Consider the following 18658-nt stretch of genomic DNA (forward strand, 5'->3'; position numbering starts at 1 on the left):
AATAAATATTAAAAAAATATTATTTTTAAAATGAAAAAATTAATTTTTTAATAATTTTAAAATATTGCGTTCTAACTAAAAGAAATTATAAATAAATCTAAATCTACTATTAATAAAAAAATAATCTAAATATCAAAGATGATTATAGAAAAAAAATTAGGAGTTCACTTCCGCCATTCTAAAACTATCTGGGTGCGAAAGTTTTCATGCATGAGATAGATGATGGCCATACTAACCACACTATTTTTCAATTTTCGAAACGTTTATTTACTCACATAAAAACAGCAATAATGACAACTTCTCACACAAAGAGGTGTAAGCTCGAGAAGAAAATCAGACATGTAAAGCATATCTACATATCCACGTGGCAATGCCGGATTGATCATGGTGCATGTGAAATTGTGAATGTGAAATTGTGAATGTTGGTCGGAATATGAGGGCCTTTCGTAATAGTGTCGGAATTTTGGATTGAAGAGACTTTATTTGCTCATGGTATTTGAGTTTTCAAGAAAAAATGGTTAAAGGGACGGAAAATCGGGCCGACCTTTGTGTTGTTTTTTGTGGGACATTCAATGTTACTTATATCATTCATATTTTTAATAAGGTGAAAGTTTTTATACAATTATGTTTATGTGAAATTATTAGTTGAAAATTTTTAAATAACAGTTTTATCAAACACGTCAAATTATCTAATAAAAATAATTACATATAAATTTTTGACACTCTTTCTTAACCCGCTACCTTTTTTAACAAACATAACACGATACAAAAAATATTGTATCAATAACAAAACATGAAAAAGAACAACATGTTCAAAGAAAAAAAAGGATAAAATATGAAGAAAAAAATAAAAGAAGATATGTTGGAAAAATTTTCATGTCTCAATTGAAAAATTTCAATGTTATGTTTAAGAAATTTCAGTGTTATTTTTATTTTCGATAACTTTTAATTAGTTAAGAATTTCCTGTGTCGCTACTCACTAGTTAAAAAAATTTTGGTGTTAAAATTAAAAAAATTTCTATGTCAAACTTAAAAAATTATTTTTCTGATAAATTTTGTATAATTCAAATATATCAACCTCCTCTTTTTCATCTTGTCATCATCTTTTTCTTTTTTTTCTTTATCTTTTTTTTATTTTATTTTCACATAATTTTTTTTACCATGATAAAAGAAACAACAACAAGAAAAAACTAAAAAAAATAAAAAATACTGTAATAACAGTAAAATCAAAAAAAAAGAGGAGAAGAAAAAAAAAAGAAATAGATGCAGCAATTGTAATGAAAAAACAATACAAAAAAACATAAAAAAGAAGTGCGCGATTCAAGCGCATTTTATATCACGGATAGTTTTTGTTAAATTTAAAACAACTTAATTAAATTTAATTGATAAAAATATTTAAATTAAATGTATAACAAAATTCACAAATAATTTTTTAGTCGTTATCTTGTAGAAAAATAGTAAGTGCTTAATATTTTTTATTTAAATTAATATTAACTAATTATTTATTTTTTTACTAAAAATATTGATGGGATAGATATCTCTTAGCAGCATTCTCCAAAATAAAAAATTATTTTTTGAAGGAGAAGAATAAATTATATCGAATTATAGATGATTCTAGCTAGATGTCATAGCAGGAGTGATGATTTGATGATTTTTGTTACGGCCTTTAAATCTGTTATGCATGGGTCTCGGTCTCTCCATCTTCTCCATACTATCATTCATTGTGCTTACGAAGACTGCACAAAAACACATGTCACAAATTCTGCTGGGATAGATATCTCTTAGCAGCATTCTCCAAAATAAAAAATTTATTTTTTGAAGGGGAAAAATAAATTATATCGAATTATAGATGATTCTAGATAGATGTCATAGCAGGAGTGATGATTTGATGATTTTTGTTACGGCCTTTAAATCTGTTATGCATGGGTCTCGGTCTCTCCATCTTCTCCATACTATCATTCATTGTGCTTACGAAGACTGCACAAAAACACATGTCACAAATTCTGCCAAAATTTTCAATGAAATATATTCTCCCCATATTTTAAACCGCCTTATCATTACCTCCATGCTTTTACTGTTTTGCTGCAACAAAAATATTAGCAACAGATCCAGCTATTGTTTACTAATACCGCAATTTTAGATGCATTTGTATTTTTTAAATCATGGATATATATACACCACAACAATTATTTTTAATGTTAATTTTTTAATAACAATAATATAATTATTATTATATATTTTATTAAATTTATTATATATTTATTATTATTATTATTATTATTATTATTATTATTATTATTATTATTATTATGACAATTATATATTTTTTATAATCATTAAAATACTATTTATCGGTAATTATATAGAAAAAAATACTAAAAAGTTAACATTCTCAATGTAGAAGAAGTAGTGGACTATTAATTTAAATATATGGCAAAATAACAAAAACATTGGTGTATAATACTTCTAAAAATATACATATTATTCCTGGAGAAAGAAAAAATTATCCCATTTATTTGTATGAGTTAAGCCTACTAATAACAATTGTTACTTAAGATTATTTTTTTATTAATAATAAATATAATTTATTTGTTATAATTTTTTAATTAGAGTACATAAAGAGTACATAATATATAAAGTATTATAATTCAATAAATATTTAAAAAAATAATATTTTTAAAATGAAAAAAAATTAATTTTTTAATAATTTTAAAATATTGCGTTCTAACTGAAAGAAATTATAAATAAATCTAAATCTACTATTAATAAAAAAAATAATCTAAATATCAAAGATGATTATAGAAAAAAATTAGGAGTTCACTTCAGCCATTCTAAAACTATCTGCGTGCGAAAGTTTTCATGCATGAGATAGATGATGGCCATACTAACCACACTATTTTTTAATTTTCGAAACGTTTATTTACACACATAAAAATAGCAATAATGACAACTTCTCACACAAAGAGGTGTAAGCTCGAGAAGAAAATCAGACATGTAAAGCATATCTACATATCCACGTGGCAATGCCAGATTGATCATGGTGCATGTGAAATTGTGAATGTTGGTCGGAATATGAGGGCCTTTCGTAATAGTGTCGGGATTTTGGATTGAAGAGACTTTATTTGCTCATGGTATTTGAGTTTTCAAGAAAAAATGGTTAAAGGGACGGAGAATCAGGCCGACCTTTGTGTTGTTTTTTGTGGGACATTCAATGTTACTTATATCATTCATATTTTTAATAAGGTGAAAATTTTTATACAATTATGTTTATGTGAAATTATTAGTTGAAAATTTTTAAATAACAGTTTTATCAAACACGTTAAATTATCTAATAAAAATAATTACATATAAATTTTTGACACTCTTTCTTAACCCGCTACCTTTTTTAACAAACATAACACGATACAAAAAATATTGTATCAATAACAAAACATGAAAAAGAACAACATGTTCAAAGAAAAAAAAGGATAAAATATGAAGAAAAAAATAAAAGAAGATATATTGAAAAAAATTTTATGTCTCAATTGAAAAATTTCAATGCTATGTTTAAGAAATTTCAGTGTTATTTTTATTTTCGATAACTTTTAATTAGTTAAGAATTTCCTGTGTCGCTACTCACTAGTTAAAAAAATTTTGGTGTTAAAATTAAAAAAATTTCTATGTCAAACTTAAAAAATTATTTTTCTGATAAATTTTGTATAATTCAAATATATCAACCTCCTCTTTTTCATCTTGTCATCATCTTTTTCTTTTTTTTTCTTTGTCTTTTTTTTATTTTATTTTCACATAATTTTTTTTACCATGATAAAAGAAACAACAACAAGAAAAAACTAAAAAAAATAAAAAATACTGTAATAACACTAAAATCAAAAAAAAGAGGAGAAGAAAAAAAAAGAAATAGATGCAGCAATTGTAATGAAAAAATAATACAAAAAAAACATAAAAAAGAAGTGCGCGATTCAAGCGCATTTTATATCACGGATAGTTTTTGTTAAATTTAAAACAACTTAATTAAATTTAATTGATAAAAATATTTAAATTAAATGTATAACAAAATTCACAAATAATTTTTTAGTCGTTATCTTGTAGAAAAATAGTAAGTGCTTAATATTTTTTATTTAAATTAATATTAACTAATTATTTATTTTTTTACTAAAAATATTGATGGGATAGATATCTCTTAGCAGCATTCTCCAAAATAAAAAATTTATTTTTTGAAGGGGAAGAATAAATTATATCGAATTATAGATGATTCTAGCTAGATGTCATAGCAGGAGTGATGATTTGATGATTTTTGTTACGGCCTTTAAATCTGTTATGCATGGATCTCGGTCTCTCCATCTTCTCCATACTATCATTCATTGTACTTATGAAGACTGCACAAAAACACATGTCACAAATTCTGCCAAAATTTTCAATGGAATATATTCTCCCCATATTTTAAACCGCCTTATCATTACCTCCATGCTTTTGCTGTTTTGCTGCAACAAAAATCCTAGCAACAGATCCAGCTATTGTTTACTAATACCGCAATTTTAGATGCATTTGTATTTTTTGAATCATGGATATATATACACCACAACAATTATTTTTAGTGTTAATTTTTTAATAACAATAATATAATTATTATTATATATTTTATTAAATTTATTATATATTTATTATTATTATTATTATTATTATTATTATTATTATTATGGCAATTATATATTTTTTATAATCATTAAAATACTATTTATCGGTAATTATATAGAAAAAAATACTAAAAAATTAACATTCTCAATGTAGAAGAAGTAGTGGACTATTAATTTAAATATATGGCAAAATAACAAAAACATTGGTGTATAATACTTCTAAAAATATACATATTATTCCTGGAGAAGGAAAAAATTATCCCATTTATTTGTATGAGCTAAGCCTACTAATAAGGATTGTTACTTAAGATTATTTTTTTATTAATAATAAATATAATTTATTTGTTATAATTTTTTAATTAGAGTACATAAAGAGTACATAATATATAAAGTATTATAACTCAATAAATATTAAAAAAAATATTATTTTTAAAATGAAAAAAATTAATTTTTTAATAATTTTAAAATATTGCGTTCTAACTAAAAGAAATTATAAATAAATCTAAATCTACTATTAATAAAAAAATAATCTAAATATCAAAGATGATTATAGAAAAAAATTAGGAGTTCACTTCAGCCATTCTAAAACTATCTGCGTGCGAAAGTTTTCATGCATGAGATAGATGATGGTCATACTAACCACACTATTTTTCAATTTTCGAAACGTTTATTTACACACATAAAAACAGCAATAATGACAACTTCTCACACAAAGAGGTGTAAGCTCGAGAAGAAAATCAGACATGCAAAGCATATCTACATATCCACGTGGCAATGCCGGATTGATCATGGTGCATGTGAATTGTGAATGTTGGCCGGAATATGAGGGCCTTTCGTAATAGTGTCGGGATTTTGGATTGAAGAGACTTTATTTGCTCATGGCATTTGAGTTTTCAAGAAAAAAATGGTTAAAGGGACGGAAAATCGGGCCGACCTTTGTGTTGTTTTTTGTGGGACATTCAATGTTACTTATATCATTCATATTTTTAATAAGGTGAAAATTTTTATACAATTATGTTTATGTGAAATTATTAGTTAAAAATTTTTAAATAACAGTTTTATCAAACACGTCAAATTATCTAATAAAAATAATTACATATAAATTTTTGACACTCTTTCTTAACCTGCTACCTTTTTTAACACTTTTTCTTAACAGCTACATCACTCTTTAGTTTTTTTTCTTTTAGGCCGGCAACTTTTCACATTACTGTATTTAAGAAATTTCGGCCTTCTAGTAACACTAAAGATAGACTACTACCTTAGTGTGGTTGGCAAGCAGTTCTAGATGATAGACTCTGTTAACGTATATGTAATTATAATGACTATGATCATTATATAAATATTGTTAAAATAAATTATATTTTTTTATACTTTAGTAATTTTTTTAGTTTTTAAATTAAAAATATTAAATAATAAAAAATATTATTTAAATTTTAACAATACATATTGATATGACCAGTAAGATCGGTTACGAATTATAGCTCGGTAACGCACCGACAATAATGGCCGAACATTCGCAATAATCAGCATTCATCTCCATAACGTCGGACATGCGATTAATGCTCTCCTCAGACATTACAACGTAGACAAAACGGTCATCCCAATCCGAACAAATATAAAAGCAAAGGCCAGAAACGAAAGAGGTATGCAATCTTTCTAAAAAAGACTCCTCGTATATTTTTCACCTATTGACTTGAGCGTCGGAGTGCCTTTGCAGGTACCCACCTCCACCTCTCTCTTACCGACGAAGTCCGGGACGTATCTCGGGAGCTTGCCGACCTTACCAGAAAGAGCGACCTATACCTCGGACCAGCCTGGTAAGAACATTGGCGCCCACCGTGGGGCCCAAAAAGATTCTAAAAATATCATTCGTAGCAGGCCCCAAAAATTACATACACTTCCATGGCTAACGTTCCCCCGCCAACTCCATCCGAACTTCTGAGGATGGTGACTGAACTCCAACAAGCAAATCAGCGAATGGCAGAGGAAAACCAGAGAATGCAAAACCAAATCGCACAATTAGAACAAGCTCGGCTAGAGCATCAAAATCACGATCATGAAAACAACGAACGAACTCATGTCTCAGAGACGCCGCAGAGCGACAATGAAGGAAATCCGCGCCATGATGAAACCCAACCCGATAACGAAGAAGAACAACCCGACAACTCGGCAGGGGCATTCACAGCAGATATAATGAACTTCCAACTCCCCCGACAATTCACTCTGCCGACGACTTTAACCCCATACGACGGGTTGGGTGACCCAAAACAGCACGTCAAGAAGTTCCGATCTATCATGATCGTTAACGGTGCATCTGACCCAATTCTTTGTCGATGTTTTCCATCTTTTTTAGACGGTCCTGCACTTGACTGGTTCTGTTCTTTGCCTGCAGATTCGATATCTCGTTTTCAGGAGCTGGCCGCCCAATTTGAGGATCATTTTGCAGCATCCGCGATATATCTCCACGATTCTGATTACTTGACGACCATAAAACAGGGAGCACAAGAAAGTCTGAAGGACTATATCACCCGCTTTACAAAGGTCGCCATGAGAATTCCCGACCTCCATCCAGAAGTTCATTTGCACGCCATAAAAAGCGGCCTTCGCCCTGGCAAATTCCAGGAAACTATTGCAGTAACCAAACCAAAAACCTTAGCCGAATTTCGTGAAAAGGCCAAGGGGCAGATCGACGTTGAGGAACTCAGACAAGCAAGGAAAACGGAAAGATCGGCAACGAATAAGGACGACGATAAACCTCGGGATAGCAGAAAAGCATTTAAGCCGGTTCCACGATATGACTCATACACCAAATTCAATACAAAAAGGGATGATATCATAAAGGAGATATTAAACTCCAAACTAATCAAGCCTCCTCGCAAAGCTGGCAATTACCCCGAGTCAAAGGGCGTCGACAGATCAAAGTATTGCACCTTTCACCAGAAACACGGACACACCACCGACGAATGTGTCATCGCCAAAGATCTCCTCGAACGGCTAGCAAGACAAGGACATCTCGATAAATTTATTGCAGGGCAGATACAGAAAAATACTAGCCCCACACCAGATGCATCAGCAGCTGGCACCTCCTCAAAAGGAAAGGACAAAGCACCGGCACAACCTAGAGAGGTAATAAACTGTATCTCAGGAGGCTATGCTGGAGGAGGACACACAAGCTCAGCCAGAAAGCGTACTTACAGGGCTATGCTAGCAATTACGGATGCCCCAAGCGATCCTCGGCCACCGACGACCATTTCAGAAGTAACCTTCAGACCAACCGACTTCAACGGTGCCGACGCCAATCTAGACGACCCTGTTGTCATTTCAATTCAGCTGGGGGACCTGATAGTGAAGAAAGTTTTACTCGACCCAGGAAGCAGTGCAGATGTTCTATTTTTCACCACCTTTGAAAAGATGAAGCTGAGTAACAACATTCTGCAGCCATACATGGGAGACCTGGTTGGATTTTCAGGGGAACGAGTTCCTGTACTCGGATCAGTGTGGTTACAAACCACACTCGGTGAGCAACCGTTGCACAATACACAAGATGTCCAGTATCTTGTGGTCGACTGTTTTAGCCCATACAACGTTATATTAGGCAGACCATTTTTAAACAAATTCGCCGCAATTGTTTCCACTGTTCACCTCTGTGTTAAGTTCCCTGTGCAGGACAATGTCATAGCTACAGTCCACGGAGATCTCCAGGAGGCGAGACAATGCTACAACACAAGCCTAAAGCCACCCAAAAAAGTCGGACAATCACATGTCAACACTATAAAGTCGGAACAGATAATAATATCCGAGCTTGACCCACGGGCCGACTTTCAGGACCGGCCTATGCCGAACGAGGAGTTGACAAAAATCGTTTTAAAAGACGATCCACTAAAATTTACTTTTGTAGGTACTTCCATGACTCCAGAAGATACGAAAAGTCTGACAAGCTTCCTGCAGGAGAATGCCGACTTATTCGCATGGACCTCCGCTGACATGCCAGGAATAGACCCTTCTATTATAACACATAAATTGGCACTGAATCCAGCAGCTAGGCCGATCTCCCAGAAAAAAAGAAACCTCGGCACCGAAAAGCGACAAGCATCAATAGCCGAGGTACAAAAGCTCATTCATGCAAACTTCATCAGAGAAATCCGATTTACAACATGGCTCGCTAATGTGGTTATGGTAAGAAAAAACAATGGTAAGTGGCGCATGTGCGTCGATTTCACTGATTTAAATAAAGCATGCCCAAAAGATGCTTACCCTCTCCCTTGTATTGATACACTGGTTGATAACTCTTGTGGCTATGGTACTTTAAGCTTTATGGACGCATACTCTGTCTACAACCAGATTCTTATGCACAAAATGGACCAGGAAAAAACGGCTTTCATAACTGAAAACGGAAATTATTGTTATAATGTCATGCCTTTTGGTCTAAAGAATGCAGGAGCCACATATCAACGGCTAATGAACAAGATTTTCCAGCAGCAAATCGGCCGAAATATAGAAGTTTATGTTGATGATATGGTCGCCAAAACAAAGCTCGGCGACTCTCATATCCAAGACCTAGCTGAAATCTTCGGACAGATCCGGCGATACAACATGAGGCTAAATCCAGAAAAATGCGCCTTCGGAGTGCAGGGAGGAAAATTCCTCGGATTCATCCTCACAAGCCGAGGAATTGAAGCAAATCCAGAAAAATGTCAAGCAATACTCACCATGCAAAGCCCATCCACAGTAAAAGAGGTCCAACGGCTAACAGGACGACTAGCCGCTTTATCCAGATTTTTACCATGCTTAGCACCTAAATCGTCAAATTTCTTTCAATGTTTAAAAAAGAATGCAAAGCATTTTCAATGGAACCAGGACTGTGAGCTGGCCTTCCAGAAATTAAAGGAGTTTCTTTCAAAACCCCCTGTCTTACAAAAGCCAACACCCGGCGAGCCATTATACTTATACTTATCTATCACTGACAATGCTATCAGTTCTGTACTTGTAACAGAAACAGATCGGAACCAACAGCCAGTCTATTTTGTCAGCAAGGCCTTACAAAACGCCGAGCTTCGCTACCCAAGGTTGGAAAAGCTCGCCTTAGCTTTAGTGTTCTCATCAAGACGCCTCCGACCATATTTCCAAAGTCACACAATCATCGTCAGAACAGGACAACCTTTGCGACAAGTTCTTTCAAAACCCGAATTAGCAGGAAGACTAATTAAGTGGGCTATCGAGTTGTCAGAATTTGACATTCAATACCAGCCACGAGGGTCGGTCAAGTCCCAATACCTCGTAGACTTTATCGCCGAGCTTACAGAACCATGCTCAGACACATCAAGTCCAACCTGGACCTTATTTGTAGACGGGGCTTCCAACCCTCAAGGCGCGGGCGCTGGAATACTGCTCGAAAATTCGGACGGGATAGTGCTCGAACACTCCCTCAGATTCTCATTCAAGGCCAGCAACAACCAATCCGAATATGAAGCCCTCATCGCAGGGCTCAGGTTAGCAACCGATCTACATATTGATAGTTTAAGAGTTTACTGTGATTCATTATTAATTGTCCAGCAAGTAAACCACACTTTTCAAACAAAAGACCCGATCTTATTAAAGTACTTGGATATTGTTCATCAACTGTTACAACATTTTTCAACAATAGACATCATTCATATTCCTAGGGAACAAAACCATAGAGCAGATATTCTGTCAAAATTAGCAACTACACAGACATACACCACTACCCTCCTACAGTCAACACTAGATAAGCCGAGCATTGATACACATAACGTTCTAAACATTGTTGATAAAGAAAATTGGCAACAACCTTACATTCAATACCTCCGCTCGGGAGCAATTCCGAACTACATTGACAATAAGGGAAAATTTAGAAGACAGGCTTCCTATTATACACTGTTAAATGATAACCTGTACAGGCGAGGATACTCTCGACCTCTACTCAAATGTTTGAACAGGGCAGATGCCGAACTTGTACTATCAGAAGCACACGAGGGAATCTGTGGAATACACTCTGGAGCTCGAAGCCTATCACAGAAAATCCTCTGAGCCGGTTTCTACTGGCCGACCATATGGGAAGATAGCAAACACAAGGTCAGAACATGTGACAATTGTCAGCGGCATTCGCCGATCATTCATCTACCGGCAGAGCATCTTCACCATTCGACGGTAAGCTGGCCATTCGAAAAATGGGGAATCGATATTCTAGGACCTTTCCCCACTGCTCCAAGACAGGTAAAATACTTGGTAGTGGCAATTGATTACTTTTCCAAATGGATTGAAGCACAGCCTTTGGCAAAAATCACATCCGCACAAATGATAAGCTTCGTTTGGAAAAACATAATATGCAAATTTGGCATACCGAGTAATATTATAACTGACAATGGCCGTCAATTTATCGACCAAAGTTTTAAAGCTTTTTTGCAGAATCTTAAAATAAAACAGCATTTTTCTTCAGTCGAACATCCACAGTCAAACGGATTAGCAGAAGCCGCCAATAAGGTTATTCTCCAAGCTTTAAAGAAAAAGCTGGACGACGCAAAAGGATTATGGGCCGAGCTCGTACCAGAAGTGTTATGGGCATATAATACTACCGCTCATTCAACAACAAAAGAAAGCCCATTCCGTTTGGTATACGGATCTGAAGCCATGATCCCCATAGAAGTCTCACATGGCTCAATGCGGACGATAGCTAAAGAGCATGACCAAGCTCGGCAAGCAGAACTCGATCTAATTGAGGAAATACGAGAAACAGCAGCCATTCGACACCGAGCACTGCAACAACAACTCAGCCGACGATATGGACAGAAGGTGAGACCGAGGACCTTTAACACTGGTGACTTGGTACTCAGAAAAACCGAACAAGCCCGCCGACCTCCTTCTCATGGGAAACTCGCCGCAACATGGGATGGTCCCTACAAAATATCTGAAGTCCTCGGCAGAGGGGCGTACAAGTTAGAAGACATTAATGGCACTCAACTTCCTAGCACATGGAACGTCGGCTCCCTGAAGCGATACTACAGTTAAGTAAATCAGCAGGCCAGTACTCTTTTTCCTACCACGAGAATTTTTCCCAAAGGGTTTTTGCTCGTGGAGGTTTTAACGAGGCTGGCTTACCTTGAAAAAATTATACATTTCACAGGTACTGCTGTTAATACATTGTAATTTACATTTCACTTTAATAAAACTGATCACTCATTCCCCGAATGGGTCTTACTCCAGACCAAATTACACTCCTTTAAAGGAGAAACAGATTACATCCAAAAGTCGCATTATTACTATACGAATGCGCAAATGCAATAATCTAAACTGTCATTAAAGCCATCAGAAGGCAACAAAATACACGGTGGGGAAAGCAAACAAACCCCAATCAAAACAGTTTTCTGACAGATAAATACTTAGATACAAAATATTTCTGCTCAGTCATAATAAAACCAGATCCTCAATTCAAAACAAAAAATTTTTCTTTTCTAAAAATAAAATATCAGTTATTGTCACCGCCTTCTTCCTCTTCATCATCAACAAGATTACCATCCCGAATTACTTTACCGGGATCCATGGCGGAAAAGTCTTCTTCCGGACACAAAAACCTCGCCTGATTAACAGCCCGTTGAAAACCCTCAGCAAAAGCATCCAGCACATCTCCTTCCCTACGACTCTCAAGATCTTTCATCTTCGCCGATACCTCAATCACCTGAGTACTCAAACTCGACAAATCATTTTCCTTTTTCTTCAGCAGACCAGAAATCTCCTCATAACACTCTTTTTGGACCTTCAGTTCATTCTCGACCTCAGACAGCTTTTTCTTCAACTCAACTATGCTCGTTTCTTTCAACAAAAGTTGTTCCTTCAATTCAGAAACTTGCGAAACCTCACCAACCGACTTCCTATGTTTTTTCTCTTGGCTGCGACCAATGGAAGCTAGCCGAAACCCCAACACCTAGTACCCACAGATCAAGATTCAGTAAAAAAAAAAAAAAAACAACAACAAAAACAAGAACAACCGATACCTGTAAAAACTGATCAACACCTATATCCCCAACCTCCTCTACTCGCCTAACGTCCGTCACAGTCTGAACGACTTCATCAGCAACAATATTAAATGGAAACTTTTGGCTCCACACAGACGAGCTCTCACCTTCCTCTTCAAATACGTGTAGCCTCTGCTGCTTCGTCAAAAAGCTCGATAAATCATCCAGCCGAACATTTTCACCCTTATCCTGCATATCTCCCGACAAAGTTGACTCTGTCTTCCTTTTCTTAAAAACAATTGCCTTCCTCCTCGGTGGGGGCTGATTAACCTCGGCACCCCCATCAACCTTATCCTGATTAGACGACGAACCCTCAAAGTTTTTTGCTTTAAAACGAGACCTTAAGCTGGATGCGGTCACCCCTGGAAAAGCACCAGCTGAAAACACCAAACAGTTATTTAGCTAGGCAATCAAAAACACATAACATTAAGAAACAGTTTTTCGAAACCTTACCAAAGTATTCTATAACAGAGCCCTTATCTTCCTCCCAAGGAAGTAAATCAGACACAGAAATCAAACCACTTTTCTCAACCATCTCTAGCAGAAATGAAATTATACACTCATTTTGACCGTTTATAAACTCGGGGCCCAGTATGTGTTGCGGATGGCAACACCAATACATAGGAAATTTCTCCCCCAAATTTTCATCAATGTAAAAAGGAAATTCTTCATCAACGGATTTCACTTTCAGATACATTTCCTTGAAATCCTTAAAAGAAGATTTATAAAGTTTAAAAACCGAAAAACCTGGCGTACTATTCAGATTAATCCATACACCTTTCCATACCCCCTTAGCCTGAAACAAACAGAAAAACAGTTCTAAATCCGGCTTAACTCCAAGGAAATCCATCAAACCTTGGAAACATCTAATAAAAGCCCAGCCATTAGGATGTACTTGGGAGGGCGCACAGTTCAGTTGTTTCAAAACACTACATTCAAAACTAGTAAAGGGAAGCTTTACTCGCAACTCCTCCATAACACAGCTATACATATAAAAACTCTGAAAATCGTTCCTTCTATGAAAAACACGATCCGACCGGTTGCATGGCAACAGTTCCAGCCGAAACCCAGCCCTAGCTATCCTACCCAGATTTACCCTGTTGACACTCTCAACGTCAGAAAACAGTGAGCCTCGAATGTGCACGTCCCTGTCAACCCAACTATAATCCTCAAAACCTTCGATTTGAGGTAAAAACTTTTTCTTTTTATCACCCATTCCCAAGAAAAATTTAACAAACAAAGAGGTGGGAGAAGGTTTACTAACCTCTAGTACTCATGCTTCTATGAAAAACTGAAAGCTTCAAACTTAAACGGGAAAACAGAAAAGCCACTCTCCTTTCAAGTCACTAATTAAATGAACTTTTCAGTTCCATTATTTAATCCAAACCACACATCAACACCCACTTAGAACGGTTATGAACCAACTTGGGAAGTTGAACCAAATCATAATAACTATGCACAAGGCCCAACAAAAACAGGCCCTACACTAATACATTTCGAAATCTCTAATTAAAAAATAAAAAGAAGCAAAAAATACTACTGAGTGAGCCACGTTGACCTGGGGGCTCCATACACCGAGCTATAACCCGGCAAAAAAGCTCAACCCGTCTCCTCAAAGCCAGGCTAAGCTTGGGGGCTGTGATATGACCAGTAAGATCGGTTACGAATTATAGCTCGGTAACGCACCGACAATAATGGCCGAACATTCGCAATAATCAGCATTCATCTCCATAACGTCGGACATGCGATTAATGCTCTCCTCAGACGTTACAACGTAGACAAAACGGTCATCCCAATCCGAACAAATATAAAAGCAAAGGACAGAAACGAAAGAGGTATGCAATCTTTCTAAAAAAGACTCCTCATATATTTTTCACCTATTGACTTGAGCGTCGGAGTGCCTTTGCAGGTACCCACCTCCACCTCTCTCTTACCGACGAAGTCCGGGACGTATCTCGGGAGCTTGCCGACCTTACCAGAAGGAGCGACCTATACCTCGGACCAGCCTGGTAAGAACACATATATATCATTTTAAACTGAAAAAATAATGTATTAACATTTGTACTATTTTTATATATTTTTATGATTTAAAATTATTGACTATTTTTATTATTAAAAGTGAATAATGTACACAAAAAAAACAATATATTTCTTATCGTAAATTTGTTATGTTATTATTTTTACGCATATACATGTGTTTTTAAATGTTTTTTTTTCTTTTTAGTTGCTTTAGGAGACTGAAATAGTGTGTTATACTATTATGTTTTAGTTTTTTTCTGTGCTATACTATTTTTAGAGCATTTAATTATTTGCGTGTTAGTCTATTCATTTCAAAAATATTTATCGACACTCTTTTAGGATAATAAATAACGAACGCGTTAACTTCTTTTTCTAAGAAGCAAAATGATGTTAATTAATTAAAAAAATGTCAGAGAAAAAATAGAGATACTTTTATTTATTTGTAGTATTTTAATTCTGTTGACGTTCATGATTTTTATTTTTTTTTCCATGTTTTGGATGTAATAATGATGAGAAGTTGAATTGTGAAAAGAGACAGTATGTATATAGTACCACTACCATAATGTTTTTTAGGAAGCAACTAAAAAGAAAACTCTTTCTTTATTTTGCTATTTTGAGTTCCAAGAATTTTACAGTCTTTAACTTTTTATACTGTATTTTTAAAAATTTTGATGCTGGGATTCCCCACATTTTATAATGAAATCTAATTAGTTTGGCTAGAAATATGGTACATAAATGACTGGTGTAACAGCAAAAATGCTAAGTACACACTAAATATTAGTTATGATATATTTATATTTAAATATATATATATATATAATTTAATTTATTTTTAATATATATTAAATATTAATAACTAATTTTAATATATATTTAATATGATTAATGTAACAACATTCTAATTGTTGTTAATTTTGATTTGGAATAGAAATTTTTTTGGTATTGGGATGTCAATATATTATATTAGTAAGCTATCAGGGTTCTTTCGGATTTGATTCATATAATAAATTAGATTACATTTGTTTATCATACAAAAGGGATACACAAAGACATAGGCATAAGAATATAAACACAATAAAAATTGTGTTTGGTAAGAATAAGAATTTTTTTTACCCTCAGTTAAGAAGCATTATCAATTTTATTATTTCATCTTTTTCTTCCACCAATGTCAAAAATAACCTTTTTCTCAAAAAAAAATTACAGAACCAAGAATCAAAATAATTATATCTGCAAAATCTTATAACAAATTTAAACAAAATTTAATAGAGGGGTAAAATTAAAAAAGAAAACAAAGATAAGGATTTGCAAATCATGTAAAAGAAGTGAGAAATTATATGTTAGCATGCATTGACGTATTAAGATCTTTATTCTTTGTGCAACGGTAGGCAATGAACAACCTTCTTCGTTCCTGTAATAATGACGGCATTAAATCTGTGATGACAATCAACGACACTAGAAACGAAAACAAAGATAAAAGAGATGCAGGTAAATTTTTGCATGTCGTAGGAAATTTTTTATTGTTTTGATATTAGTAGGAGGAAATAATTGCTCAATTACTTCCACTTTAGTTTGATCTACTTCTATCCCCTTATTTGAGATCTGATATCCGAGAACAATGCCTTTAGTTACCATGAAGTGGCATTTCTCCCAGTTTAGAACTAGGTTTGTCTCTTGACATCTTTTCAGAATTAGGGTCAGATGATCAAGACAGGAGTTAAATGAGTCTCTAAAAATAGAGAAGTCATCCATGAACACTTCAAGAAACTTCTCTACCATATCAGAGAAGATGGATAACATACATCTCTGAAAAGTGGCAGGCGCATTGCACAGGCCAAATGGCATTCGCCTGTAGGCAAACACGCCAGATGGGCATGTGAATTCCGTCTTCTCTTGATCCTGTGAATCCACTACTATTTGATTATACTCGGAATATCCATCTAAAAAACAATAAAAAGCATGCCCTGCTAGTCTTTCTAGTATTTGGTCAATAATTGGTAAAGGAAAATTATCCTTCCTGGTGGTGTCATTGAGTCTTCTATAGTCAATGCACATATGCTACTCTGTAACTATCCTTTTAGGGATCAGTTTATTCTTTTCATTATGAACCACTGTCATGCCTCCCTTTTTGGGAACAACTTGGATAGAGCTCACCCAGGAGCTGTCAGAAATGGAATAAATGATTCCAGCCTCCCAGAGCTTAGTGACTTCGTTCTACACTACTTCCTTCATAGCCAGATTCAATCGCCTCTGTGGTTGTACCACTGGTTTGGCATTATCCTCCAACAGGATTTTATGCATGCATCAGACTGGGTTAATGCCCTTAAGGTCACTTATAGTCCACCTAAGGGCGGTCCTATGTGTTTTGAGCACTTTGATTAGTGTTTCTTCTTCCTGTGACTCTAAAGCAGAGCTTATGACTACATGATAAGTATCTCCATCTCCCATAAATGCATATTTCATGGAAGATGGTAATGGCTTGAACTCAAGTTTTGGAGGCTTCTCTTTTTCCTTAGGAATTTCCAAAGGATCCTCCAAGTCAGGCTGTTCATCAGTAAGGATGTCATTCAGCCTTTCCCTGAGACTCTCAACCATGTTTACTTCTTCCACTAGAGAATCAATGAGGTCAATGCTCATGCATTCCTCTGGGGTGTCTTGATGCTGCATGGCTTTTACAGCATTCAATACGAACTTTTTCTCATTAACTCTCAGGATTACTTCTCCTTTTTCAACATCAATGAGAGTTCGTCCTGTAACTAGGAAGAGTATCTCTAGGATAAGGGACGCACTCTTGTGTCCTTCCATGTCCAACACCACAAAGTCAGTGAAAAAAGTAAAGGGTCCAACCCTAACAATCATGTCTTCAATTATGCTTGATGGTATCTTAATAGAGCCATCAGCAAGTTGAAGACATATGCGGGTTGGTTTGACTTCATCAGTCAAGCAAAGCTTCTTTATTAATGAAGCAGGTATTAGGTTGATGATTGCTCCAAGGTCACATAGAGCTGTCCTTGTACAAGCATCACCTAGAGTACATGGTATCATAAAGCTTCCAGGATCCTTAAATTTTTCTGGTAAGCTATTTTGAATGATTGCATTGCACTCTTCAATGAGGATGACTGTTTCTGTCTCTCTCCAATCCTTCTTATAACTTAAGATGTCTTTCATGAACTTAGCATAAGAAAGTATATGTTCAAGAGCCTCTACAAAAGGGATCTTGATCTCTAGTGTTCTGAGATAATCCGCAAAGCAGGCAAATTATTTATCTTTTTTTTCTTGATGGAGCTTCTGAGAAAATGGCATTTTAGCCTTATACTCATCAACTTTGGTTGATGAAGACCGAGTGCCATGTGTGTTGGAAGGGGAGGTTACTAGCTTGCTTAGGAGGGTTGCTATCAGTATGTGACTGGCCTCACTTGTTTGGGCGTTCAACTCCCATGTTGCTGCCCCCTTCCTAGTGTTAAGCGCTAGGGGTATCATTCCTTTGTGGGCGTTCAACGCCAATTGTGCACGAATGAGAAAGACAAATCCAAAGAAAGAATCGTCAATCTTGTGAGTAAATACGAAGTGTTTCAAATTTGGGATAGTGGAGGATGAAATGCAGCAAATTTGAGAGATGAGGAGTTGAGACTGAGAAGCAACAGAAGAGAGACGGAGGAAGGGAGAAGAGAAGAAATACGATGATGGGGTTTTATGGTCATTTTGGAATTTAAAAAATTAGTAAGGATAAAATTGTCCAAAAATATATTTTAATTTATATTTTAAACAACATATTTGTGTTTTAATTTTTTTAAAAGATACAAAATACATATTTTTTATGGATATAAATGGATGAGAATATTTGTCTTTAATTTGTGTCTCGTAAAATAAATAATATACATGTGTTAGTGTGTCAATATTTTAAATAGAAGCGAACATCAACTAAACAATACCTTAAAGATCAACATGATGATAATACGTTTTTTTTTTCTTTAGAAA

General features: G+C 34.8%; 1 protein-coding gene across 1 annotated transcript; it reads left to right on the forward strand.

The window, feature by feature from the left end:
* The first annotated feature begins 6536 nt into the window (after positions 1–6536).
* LOC112794525 (uncharacterized) lies at positions 6537–10682 on the forward strand. The gene has a single exon (XM_025836522.1). The coding sequence runs from the start codon at positions 6537–6539 to the stop codon at positions 10680–10682; it is 4146 nt and encodes a 1381-aa protein (XP_025692307.1).
* Positions 10683–18658: the final 7976 nt, after the last annotated feature.

This window comes from Arachis hypogaea, chromosome 4 (genome assembly GCF_003086295.3).
Source record: "Arachis hypogaea cultivar Tifrunner chromosome 4, arahy.Tifrunner.gnm2.J5K5, whole genome shotgun sequence".
Lineage (NCBI taxonomy): Eukaryota > Viridiplantae > Streptophyta > Magnoliopsida > Fabales > Fabaceae > Arachis > Arachis hypogaea.

Bases quoted from the DNA above. Each gene is read 5' to 3' on its own strand.
- LOC112794525 (XM_025836522.1), top strand. From the start codon at position 6,537: ATGGCTAACGTTCCCCCGCCAACTCCATCCGAACTTCTGAGGATGGTG.